The following is a 12983-nucleotide window of genomic DNA, read 5'->3' as shown; positions in this document are numbered from 1 at the left end:
TACAATTAAAATTGTACAGGGCTTATCAGCAGCCACAATAAAAGCCTGCAGGTCCTGGAATCATATCTACTGACAATCAAAAGAACTAGGTCTATGGCTAAAAATATCATATCCAGCTAAATTATCTACAATATTGAATGAGGAAAATAGACATTCATTGAACTTTGAGATTTTTAGGACTTCCTATCAATCAAACCTGAACTTAGAAAATTTAACAGATAAGAGCCAGTATCAAAAATCACTTTCAGGGAACTCAACATAGACAAATTATTTTTTTTAATGGAAATGAATATCACATGTTTAAGATTGATAACAATAGGGTAGCTAAAAAGAAAGATTAGGGCAGAGTTAAGGTAAAAAATAGTAATTATATTATATAAATGAGGCCCGGAGGAAGAGCAAGCACAGAGGCATTAGAAGGGGAGGAGGGCTTATAGTTGTGAAAATCTACTCACATTAGGAATGGATTAAATAGGCAACACTACATACATATCATGAAGAGTATAGCACCCTCCAAAACCTATAAAGAATTAAGGGGAGAGGGATAGGCAAATGGGAAAAGAAAGGATGAGGGAAAATTATAAAGGAGAGATCCATGGGTGGGGAAAGATTAAGTAATAAAAAGGTAAGTTAAGCGACAGAATTAAAGTAAAGGATCAGTAGGGACAGGAAAGATATGTGTGTGTGTGTGTGTGTATATATATATATATATTTATCTTTAAAAAAAAAATAAATCATAAAATAAAAAGAAAATTGCCTATTCAGATTCTTTGACCATTTCTCAATTAGGGAATGACTTCTATTCTTAAAAATTTAACTCAGTTCTCTGAGAAATGAGGTTTTTATAAAAAACACTATAAAATTGGGAAAACTGGAAAATAGTATGGCAGAACCTAGGCACTGATCAACATGTCAGGTATGATACCAAAATAAGGTTCAAATGGGTTCCATTTGATGTAAAGGGTGATGAAAAGCATGTAAAGGGTGATACTAGAAGCAAATTAGGAGAAGAAGGGATAGTTTACCTGGATTTTTGGGAATGGGTACAAAATATTGTCTTTGTTTTCCTGTTGATGCCCATGGACTTTCTTGAACATGAGTACAATGCCTATGTAGGTGGGCTAGCAAAGACTGCCCAGGTGAAAACTGATCCAAAACAAGAACCTAGAAGTCTTGACAAAATGGCTCCACATTAACTGCAGGATATCTGGACCCCCAAACTGATGTAAATTGTATCCCTTTTAACTTTTGGGGGTGCTCTGAAACTGTGTCCCCTTTGGGGGACTCTCAAACCTTGTGAAAAGCACACCTTTCCCCGACAACACCTTTTTTTGGGGGGGGGGGCAGATGTAAATTGTGTCCCTTTGTGGGGATTCTCAAACGCTGTGAAAAGCATATCTTTCCCAGACAACACCCTTAAGTTAAATGGTCTCATTCAATTGGAGATCTATACCTGGAGCATAGTTAACATCCTTTTGAGTGGCTCATTCCTAATCATAATCAAGGATTTGTAAATTTATTTTTGCAGAAGTCCTCACAGGATTTTGTCCACTGATGAAGATATTTTCTATAACTTTGGCTCATGAAGATTTTGGCTCAACATATTTGTATTGTAACTCCAAATCAAACTGACTTACATTCCGTGGGTTTAATAGACCCCTATGCTGGATGTCTAGAAAATGTTTCCTATCTCCATTGGCAGGGTGATGGTTTTTACTTTCTCCCTGATCAAGTGGATGAAGAGACTTTGAGTTTGGGCACCTAAATTTTTACCTTTACCCTCTACTTATGTATCTCTTGGACCTTTGGTATCTATATTAAATTCTTCTTTAATAATGAAGCAATTATTGAAAAAGAATCAGAGAGCAGTCAACGAACATCAAATACAAATTCATATAGTTGCCAAAAAAAATAACTGAAACCTCACATTTGGTTATTTTCAATATTAATCTTCATTGACATTTTTTCTTTAAATCAATCACCACCCAAAAATATTTTTCTATTTTAGCTAAACCTATTTTATTATCTACTATACTATTACTATTCATGTGTAACTACTGTTGTGCAAAATATGACATATACCAGCATGACCCCTAAAATGTAAATAGCCTATACCCTAAACGTTTCTCATCTTAAAGTGGAATGACAGGTTAATAACTAAAAAACAAAGATCCTCCAAGTTGTAGGCTCAGACTAATGTCTTGAAATCTGGATGATTTGTAGCTTACTCCCTTCTCTCTCCCCTCCACCCCCCTTTATGTCTGAACACTTGTTCATCTTGATAGCCTAAGAACAGACCGATCATGGCCAGATGCACAAGGTTGTAATAAATGAAGTCTTGCCCTTGGGAGAACCTAACCAGTTCTGAGGTCTCCATAATTGTTCCACACCTTTCCAGATGAAATTGGCTACTGCTCTGGTAAAGTCCGGGAGGAAATTGGAGATTGCCCAAAGCCTTCTTTGTTCTCAAATCATTTAAACCACCCAGAGACAATTTCACCAATTTCACCATTTGAGAAGACACTCTGCTAGGTTCGTTCTGATCAAGATTCTGATCTGGATTCTCCAGCCCAGACAATCACAAGTTTGTGCTCCCACAAATCAGGGATGGATTTCCCCTCTTTCACTTTCTCTTGCTTTCCTTTGTATAATTATCCAATATATTGGATATTGTTGCTGCAATACTACTTGTACTCCTATTATTTGCTGACATTAAAATGCATTATTTGTATTTCCATGTGGGTGTGTCATTCTGTAGGAGCAAATCTGAACAAAATAATACAAATCCCACCGTATTACCTGGCAATACACTGAGGCACGTGGGAGACCCCTGTGCTACACCAAGAGTATGGGATCCTTGCTATGGCTGTCCAGGAGAGGGAGGTGAGTGGCTGGTACTTTGCCACATCTCAAGAGGTGGGGAGATCACCTTGGAAACTTGGCAGATAAGGCACACGGAGAGAAGGGGTTCCTGGCTGATCTCTGCCTGTTCACTGGAGCTGCACTGAGGCATTTGGTGGGGTCCAATATTGTTTGCCTGCTTGTCAGGCAATACAGTTTCTGAATTGGGGCTTAGAGCATCTTGCTGTTTTGCTGAAGCAGAGGATGCTACTGGCTTCTTGCAATGCTTTCTGTCCTGGACCATACTCCCCTTTTGTAGACGTGTAGGAGACCTTACCTGACAACTTTCCGAGTTTCTTTGGGCTAAAAGATTTGTCTGAGCCTTTCTTTTTTATTGGTTCTATAATTTCAGAATTCATTTTGGGGCATAATTTTATAATTGTTGAGAGGTGAATATGGGAGAGTCTGGGCAATTCCCCGCTTATTCTGCACTCTTGACTCCCAGAAGTAAAAACTTTTAAGATTTCTGAGAAATATTGCCCATTTTCATGGCTTGAAGCATGTATGAAATGTATGGTTTCTATTGAAATCTGTCCTGTGGATAAAAACCTGTTCTCTAATTAGCTCATAAGTTTTATCTACATGAAGATTTTTCCATTGTACACAGAAGTACATTGTGTCTAATGACCTCCATTTTGTAGGGGAAGGTGGATCACCATTGAGCAGATTCTGAAGTCTTTCCTTCACTGAGAGTCTTTGATATAAAGTAAGAGATGGTCTGTGGCTGAAGATCTTCCCATGTTGAGTCCAGATGAATATTCCCAAGATGAATATTCGGATGTCAAATAAGCTCTGTATTCTAATCTGTATTGCCTTTCCACATTTGTTACAGGGATATAATTTCTATGTCCTTTTACTTCCTCTTCTCTGATGGGAAATAAGTGATGAATTTAGTCTAAATGCTTTTCCATGTGGCTACATTAATGTTTGTCCTCTGGTATGGATTCTTTTATTTTACATTGGGGAAGAGAGCATGTAAAAAACCTTACCACAATCTAGACCCTTTTTCAGTGTGGCTTCTCTAAGGGAGATAATATCAGAGGGATCTCTAGAAGCATTTCCATATTGAATAATATTCCAAAGGTTTCTCTTCAGCTGGAATTCTCTGCACATTGATCACACTTGTAAAGTTTCTGATATGTAGCCAAATCGTGGTTTTTTAAACAGCCCTTTCCACATTCATTACATTTACAATGTTTCTTTCCACTGTGGATTCCCTGATATACAGCAAGACTCAGTTTTCATATGAAAACTTTTCCATGTTGATTGTATTAATAAGGTTTCTCTCCAGTGTGGATTCTCTGATGTATCGTAAGATAAGTTTTCTGTCTGAAAGTCTTTCCACACTGATTACACTCATAAGGTTTCTCACCAGTGTGGATTCTCTGATGTATCATAAGATAAGCTTTCTGTCTGAAAGCCTTTCCACACTGATCACACTCATAAGGTTTCTCACCAGTGTGGATTCTCTGATGTATAATAAGATAAGCTTTCTGTTTGAAAGCCTTTCCACACCGATCACATTCATAAGGTTTCTCTCCAGTATGAACTCTCTGATGTTTAACAAAATTATTGCTTTTTCTAAAAGTCTTTCCACATTCCTGACACTGATAAGGTTTCTCTCCAGTGTGGATTCTCTGATGTACAGTAAGACGAGTCTTCTGTTTGTAAGCCTTTCCACATTCATGACACTGATACGGTTTCTCCCCAGTGTGGACTCTTAGATGTACAGTAAGACTGAAGCTGTATCTAAAAGACTTTCCACAATGATGGCATTCATAGGGTTTCTCCCCAGTGTGGATTCTCTGATGTACAACTAAACCATGGTTGTTTTTGTAAGCCTTTCCACATTCATCACATTTATATTGTTTCACTTCAGTGTGGACTCCCTGATGTACAATAAAGTGTGAGTTGGTTCTGAAAGTCTTTCCACACTGATCACATTCATAAGGTTTCTCTCCAGTGTGGATTCTCTGATGTATCATAAGATAAGCTTTCTGTGTGTAAGCCTTTCCACACTGATCACATTCATAAGGTTTCTCTCCAGTGTGGATTCTCTGATGTATCATAAGATAAGCTTTCTGTGTGTAAGCCTTTCCACACTGATCACATTCATAAGGTTTCTCTCCAGTGTGGATTCTCTGATGTTTCATAAGATAAGCTTTCTGTCTGTAAGCCTTTTCACACTGATCACATTCATAAGGTTTCTCTCCAGTGTGGATTCTCTGATGTTTCGCAAGATAAGCTTTCTGTGTGTAAGTCTTTCCACACTGCTCACATTCATAAGGTTTCTCTCCAGTGTGGATTCTCTGATGTATCGTAAGATAAGCTTTCTGTCTGTAAGCCTTTCCACACTGATCACATTCATAAGGTTTCTCTCCAGTATGGATTCTCTGATGTATCGTAAGATAAGCTTTCTGTCTGTAAGCCTTTCCACACTGATGACATTCATAAGGTTTCTCTCCAGAGTGGCTTCCCTGGTGTCTCACAAGATAAGCTTTCTGTCTGTAAGCCTTTCCACACTGATCACATTCATAAGGTTTCTCTCCAGTGTGGATTCTCTGATGTACAATAAGAAAAGCCTTCTTTTTGTAGGCTTTTTCACACTGATTACATTTGTAAGGTTTCTCTCCAGTATGTAGATACAGGATTCTTGTGGATGTTCCAATAGTTTTTATATCTGGTAAACAAGAGGTAAATGTTCCATTAAAGTTTCAGGCTTTATACTATAAAGACTTCCTATAAAAATTTATCTGTGATTTATGTAAATTATAAAACTGATTAATACTGTTTGGAATGGAATCAGGGTTGTAATGAATCATATCTCCTGGGATCTAATGTATCTACATTCTGTTTTTCTCAAATTCCAAGTCTACACTTAGCATGGGTGACATGGTATAGTAAGCCCCCAATTTGTTTTTGGTATCTTCATACTATTTTTGCCATCTCTTCTTGAGGAGGAATCTGTCCTTCTTAAGTCAGCAGAGATAACCCAAGCCCTCTGCTGATAAATTTTTAGCTAATTTATCATTGTTGGCCCTCAAAACAAGGTCTACTTTGTCTTTCTAAAGTATCCACTTATCAAAGCCTAGAAAACAAAGACCCTAGAAAAACAAGATCCTAGGGTCCAGGGCCATCTCAGGACGATCTAAGTCCACTTATTGGAGGGATCCATGCAGCCTTTTACAAAGTAGTTTTTCTTGTAGACTGAGCAATTTTGGACCTCAGAATTCTTAAAACAAACCTATGACAAAGGCAGGTCCAGCATTTTCATGTTCTGCCCTCAATCCAGTTTCTGTCTCTTATTTCCCTACAGTGAGTGACCACTGTCTGGTTCTAACTCTGATGGGACCTGACTAAACCCATGGTGAAGATCACAGAGGCCCCTTTCTAAGCTCTGGAAAGAACTCATACTATGGTAAACTTGGGAGACTCTACCTCTCATCTCCCTAAACTGAGAGGGACCTCCATGAAGAATGGGTCAAAAATTTGAACCTAGTTTCAGACACTTACTAACTCTATGACCTTGGCCAAATCACTCCCCTTTGTTTGCCTCAGTTTCCTCACCTGTGAAATGAGCTAGAAAAGGAAACAAATGTATACTATTCCAATACCTTTGGCAAGAAACCCCAAAGAAGGTCATGAAGAGTCAAAAATAACTGAAATGACCAAATATTACTTGGCTGATTCCCTAACCTATTCACCACAGAAGATTTCCCAATCTTTTCATATGTTCCCATATGTTCTTCCCATCAGAGATATTGCTTTACATTGCTTTGGGAAAAAATTTATTAAATAACTGGGACATTTATCCAGTACCATTTTCTGCTCCTCACCCCATAAATCAGGAGCCTAATTTTCCTTTTTGACACAAGGGCCAGATGAAACGGTTCTTCTGCTATCTAAAGCAAACTTCTTTTGGGTTCATTGGCCCAACATGTTCCTCAGTATGCTGTCTCTCTAGCATCTCCATTTTTTCACCACTTTTCAGCCTTTCCCACCTTTTCCTAGTGACTCTAATAAAACTATGTCTCTTTAATCCTCAAAAACAGTCCCTTAATCCCTTCATCCCCATGAGATATTTCCCAGTCTCTTTATTTGATTTCACAGCTAAACAGCCCTAGATGCCATTTATAGCAGGTGTGTCCAAATGTTCTCCTTTGCTTTCTCAGAAAGTCTGTGTTCTAGCTCCCAATGAAACTAAACCTAAAACTCTTGTCTCCAACATTATCCCAGATCTCAAACTTGCTAAATCCAATGGCCATTTTTTCATCCTCATCCTTCCTGGCTTCTCTGTTGCCTTCAACTCCACCAATCACCTCTTTTTCCTCTCACTGGGTTCGAGTGACGTGCCTTTCTTGGGTCTCCTTCTACTGTATTCCAAACCAAGCTCAGTCACCTTCCCCAGCTCTCCCATCTTCCTTCTTTCCTAAGGTTCTCCAAGGCCTCCTTCCAGGAGTGCAAGCTCACAAATGAAGTCTCAAGCTCTCCTCCCTCCCTGACACAGTTGTGGGTATTTGTCCCACAAGTCTGTGAGCTCACTGGGAGCAGGGGAGGCTCCTTGTATCTCTTTTGATCCCTGGTGCTCCGCAGAGGATCTGGAACAAAGCAGCTGCTTAATAAAAGTTTGTTGATTTGAAGAGTTAAAAAGGAGCTCAGCTTGGAAAGTCTGAGCTCCCTGTGCACTTTGAGGAGACTTCTACAGCCCTAAATTCTGAATGATGGATTTTTGTTGGATCATAGATTTATCTCTGGAAAGGAGATTAAAGACTATCGAGTCCAACTCCCTCATTTTACAGATGGGGAAACTGAGGCTCCCTATCCATAATGCCATTTCTAAACAGTGAAAAAAACTCCAAGTGAAGTCCTGCTGTCCCCAGTTCTAGCTTTTGTCACAACACCTAGAACTCTCTTGTGATCACAGCTCTCATCTACCTGTTTCCACCTCTCTCACCTGGGCAGCGGCTCCTCAGGACTTCTTGCTCCAGCACCCCCCGTGCTCCCTTTTGCTCAAGATGAGAGATCACGTCTTTGGGAGCTGGCAAGCCTAGACATGGAGAATGAAGAGACACAAACTTAGTCCTCTTTAGGGAAGAGTGTGCATGCAAAGCTGCTCCATTCTGAGAATCACTCCATTGGGTTCACACACATCTGGCTGTTTCCTCTCATCAGCACTTGTAACCACAATAATCCCAAATAGGACATGTTAGATCATCTTTCAGCCCCAGCAAAAGAGACCTTGCTGAATCACCCTTTGCCCTGCCCCCTACCCAGTTTCCCCCTCACTGAAATTCTATAAAAACCTTAGTTTTGTCCATTCAGGGGCTCTCTGCCACAGGGGGAGATTCTCCTGCTGCTGAACTCAAGAAGTTAGTTCTTCCCAATTCTGATTCCTGACCAGTCTGTTATTCTTGCCATTGCCAGGAGCATGCAAGCAAGAGCAGAGGGTGGTTCCCAGATCTCCTAAGGAGAGCTCCATAGCATTTACTTTAGGGAGCTTTGGGGAGAACTGGGGGAGGTTGGGGAGCTGGTTCAGAACCAGAAAACTCAGTCTTGGTGCCCTTCTTCATGAAAGAAGGGACTCACTGTGGAGTTTCCATTACCCAGAATTAGAGACATTTGGGAGTGCAGTGTCAAGGGCCCTGGATCTGGGTCAGCAATGCCAGGATTTCAATCTGGGCTCAGACACTGGCTGTGTGCTCCTGGCCAAGCCACTTAAACTGTCTGCTTTAGTTTTCTCAACTGTAAAATGGGGATAATAAGGTCACTTAATGGCCTAATATGGTGAAGAAAGCACTTACTGGGGAACAGCAGGTGAATATCAATGCTTGTTCTCATCCTTCCTGCTGCACTATCTATGCTGGGGGCAATGTAAAGGAACACTGGGAACTAACGAGTTCTACTGGGCACAAGGAAGAGCTGTCAGCTGCCAAATGACTATTCTTTAAAAAAAGGATGTTTCCCATATTAGGCCCATCTCAAAGAGGAAGGGGTTGCAGGGAAAACCTATTGAGCAGTTTTCCTGATTTTGCCAGGGAGAGACTGGCCTAATTAACCTGTGAGATTAGTTCCACATCTGAGATGCACCAGCACTGATCTGATCTTTGACATCAAGCTACCTAGAATTGGGGAGCTTCAGGAGCAATTGGGAGATCTCCAGCTTTTCTTCACCAATGTACTGACCTTTTATAGAATAGATTAGCACTTTCCCCTTTCTAGCAAAATTGATGAATGCTCCAAAACCAACATAGAACAAAGATATCCCTTTTGATAGCAACCTCAGAGTGGCCAGAAGTGTCCTTACCCACAGACAGCAGGTTCCATGCATTCTCCAGCATGACCTCCTTGTACAGCTCCTTTTGAGAAGGGTCCAACAGGCCCCACTCCTCCGGGGTGAAGTCCACATCCACATCCTGGAAAGTCACCAACTCCTACAAAAGTCAGAGGAAAAAAAAGTCAGAACTGAAAAGGACTTCTGGGCTCATCTAGTCCAACCCTTAATATCAGAGGTGAGAAAACTAAAGAACAGAAAGGGAATTTACCCAAAGGTCCTATTCTTGAGGACCAGAGTCAAGACTCAAAGCCTCATTAAGAGCCCAAAGGAATACTGAGAAAAGCATGTGCTCTGGTTAGTTGGAAGAAAGAAGAGAAATGTCTTATTGTGGAATGTCTCCCTATGGAACCTGGGAAGCTGAGACAAAATGAGTGTTTTATCTGTGAGGCGTGTGGATCTGTGGAAGAGAAGGACGAAAGATGTTAAGTTCTTTATCAGAACTGATATAAGTTAGAGCCTATAAAGAAAATTCTGTGAAGCTACAAGAAGCTGGCAGGCACAGTGTCTTCTAGGGTAATGGTGGTGGTGGTGGGTAGATGTGTGGTCACAGAAAAGAGAGAGGGGGAAAGGAAAGATCTTGGTTATTTCCAGAGACATTGAAATAAAGTCTCATCTAGACAAAATACAGAGAATTCCAAAGAGATATTGATTACTGAACTGCATGGCCCAAGACTTCCCAGCCACCTAAAGGAAATTCTCTATGTATCCATGAAGGGCTTGAGACTACTTTGGCTGGAAGTCTCATGGCCAAAACAGCTCATGCTTTGCTTTATGCTTGCTTTCATTTGTTGATATCATAGAGTTCTTAATTGTAATATTTCACTATACACTTGGTTGATTTTTTTATCTTCACAGTCAAAGAGGACCAAAATGACATCCCCATCCCAGGTTCAGAACATCTGACTGGCTGATCAGACCGATCCAAGATCAGAACGTTTTGCGACACCTTGGGTACCAACAGCCCAGATGAGCAACTGCAGTAGAAGCGGCTGCACATTTGGACATCTCACCACTCTTTGAGCTTCTACAATTCTGTCTCGCTCACACAACGGGGCACATTCCCTGATGAACAGGGTGTGTACCAGGGTCTCTCATGTCTCACTACTGATGATGCAAAGTTCTTCGGAGATTTTGGGAATGTCCTTACAGTGCTGCTTCTGACCACCAGGGGAGCCCCTGCTTTGTGCTCTAGAACTGCCATGGTAAATAGATCTGTTCACAGGATTCAGAATTTTTTCCATTTGTTGTAACCAGTGGGTTATATATGGATTGGGGAGAACCTCTATTTTCTTGGTGTTAATTGTTAGGCCAAAATTAGCACAAGCAGCAGAGAAATGAGCCATAATCTGCTATATAGTCACATGGATATAAGAGTAATTCTGGTAGAGAAAGAAGTGTTCCTTCATATATTAAAAAAGCGATATTCAATTAATGAGGGTTGCATTTCAGGTAATTCATGAAAAACAGGATGGGACAATAAAAGTCAAGAGACCGAGTTAAGATGTCTACCACTGGATCATATACAGGAGAATTGCCCAGTCTGAAAATATCCTGATACTTGGGAGCCATCATCCCTATTCACAATCTGCTAAATGCACAATGTATACTTGGCCAATATACTTGACATTTGGTAGCCTTCCATATCCATCACAAGTACATGATGTACTTTATTGGAGATTCTGATATTTGGAAATAAGTCTTTATCATATGTATAAAATTGCCTTTTCATTTTTTTATTTTTATGCTTTATTTTTTAAAACACCTAACTTATGGTATATTTCAATTCACCTTTCAACTTTCACTGCCTTTATTCTACTATTTTGGAACAATTAAGGTATTTATTAATCTCTTATACTTTTGGAGATTCCCAAGAATTTATAAATCTTTTTTCATTAGAGTCTCGAGTGACTATGCTTCACTGCACAGAATTCATTATGTAGCTTTCCTATATAGGAAAACATCCCTTTTATTGATAGCTAATTGAGCTCTTGACTCACACCCAGCAGAAGCTCTTCCAAATCCCTTCCCTTTTCAAGCCTCCCACATCCAGCTTTCAACTCCATAGGTTGGATAGGATTATGAACTTCACCTGTACAAATTACTTGTTTCTTGAACATCCTAAACAACAGAATCTAGGAGGGGTGACCATAGAGTAACAACAGAAAGACTAGTGAGACCTCTTCCTAAAAGTAAATGAGGAAATAGAATTGAAAAAGTTAATCTGGCAAATGTAACAACCAAAGAAGAGATGAACAGGGCATAATATGGTTAGAATATTGTGACATCCCAACTACCATTAAATGCATCTTTTAGCCAGTTTCTGCCCTAAAAAAAGATCCTAGGCTTTGAGACATTATATTTTGAAGAGCAGAAGGGTAGGGGTTGCATCCGAGAAAAGTTGAAGTATGATCCTGAATTAAAAAAAAAAATGGACATTTGACTAACATAAACACTTTTAAGTATTTGTAACAAAAAGGCCAGAACTTAATAGAAAATTCAATATAAAAGATCCAGAAGAAACATAAGAAAAGCATGAACCTAATTATAAGGTACTCATTAAAATCAAACTGTTCAGTTACCATATATGAAAATGTTGGCAGTAGTTTAAAAACTGCTATAGTTACTAAGGTAGTTTGAAAGAAAGCTTGGGAAAGACTTTTGTATGATGGAGTGATTCTAATAAAACCAAACTGGGTAGAAAAATGTTTTAAAAAGCACTTATTTCATTAAAATGGGGCCTGAAAGCAATAAAGAGAAAACAGATAGGATGAAGGCCTGGTAATGCTGGAAACAATCTCATCTGGGTTGAAGAGAAAATAATACATACATTTTGGAGAGTATAGAAGTTTTTGAAATTATAAAGAGGAAGGAAAACTGGGAGACAGAGTAGGGAGGTATTTAGATTTAGGTATAAACCAAAAACAATCGGATTCAAATTGGCCACCAATAGTTCTCAGGCCAAGCCCCATTTGGTCATTATTTGGATCCTGATTAACTCAGATTGAATGTAAATAGCAGCCATTTCTACTTTGGCTAGAAACCCTAAAAGTCTTCCTGTCCCAGAATTCATTCATTCATTTTTGTAAAAATTTATTTAGACCTTTTTGGACCAAATGAAAGAGGAGATTATTTGCCTTCATAGCTCCCTAGCCTTAATCATTGTATAGGTGTGGCCTTCATCAAACTGAGACTTATAGAAGATTTCACCTTAAAAAGGTCAAGATCTCCCACTTCATCCAGGGCCATCTCCAATCTCTTAATCTATATCTGGCCACTGGACTCAGATGGCTGTGGAGGGGAAAGTGAGGCAGGTGACCTTGCACAGCCCTCCCTCACTTAAATCCTAGTCACTTGCATGTCAAGGCATCACATTCCTGAAGTCAGGAACAAATAACAATAGAGAAAATTAAGAGGGATGTGTAAAATAAGGATTAAAAGGGTGAAGAGAGAAGATAAGAGGGACTGGGTAAAAAGAGAGGTTGAGAAAAAACAACAGTGAGTAAAAATAAAATGGAGGGAAATTCACAAATAGTTATCATGACTTTAAATGTGAATGGGATGAATTCACTCAAAAAGTGGAAACAGCAGAATAGATTAAAAATCAGAATATGTTTACAAGAGAAACATTTAAGAAAAGGAGATACACAGAGTTAAAATGGAGAGGTGAAGCAGAATTTATTATGTTTTAGATGATGCCTATCCCCCCCCCAAAAAAAAAGCACAGATCAGAATTATCATCTCAGAAAAA

General features: G+C 39.5%; 1 protein-coding gene across 1 annotated transcript; it reads right to left on the bottom strand.

Annotated features, from left to right (window-relative positions):
• Positions 1-725: 725 nt before the first annotated feature.
• LOC127557685 (zinc finger protein 260-like) lies at positions 726-10436 on the bottom strand. Its single transcript, XM_051990991.1, has 4 exons — positions 10383-10436; positions 9206-9332; positions 7856-7948; positions 726-5581 (listed from the first exon to the last, which is right to left on the bottom strand). The coding sequence occupies exons 1-4, from the start codon at positions 10434-10436 to the stop codon at positions 4173-4175; spliced, it is 1683 nt and encodes a 560-aa protein (XP_051846951.1). The 3' UTR covers positions 726-4172.
• Positions 10437-12983: the final 2547 nt, after the last annotated feature.

Source organism: Antechinus flavipes, chromosome 3 (assembly GCF_016432865.1).
Source record: "Antechinus flavipes isolate AdamAnt ecotype Samford, QLD, Australia chromosome 3, AdamAnt_v2, whole genome shotgun sequence".
Taxonomy (NCBI): domain Eukaryota; kingdom Metazoa; phylum Chordata; class Mammalia; order Dasyuromorphia; family Dasyuridae; genus Antechinus; species Antechinus flavipes.
Note: the sequence above shows the minus strand (reverse complement) of the source record. Positions and strands in the feature narration are given on the sequence as shown.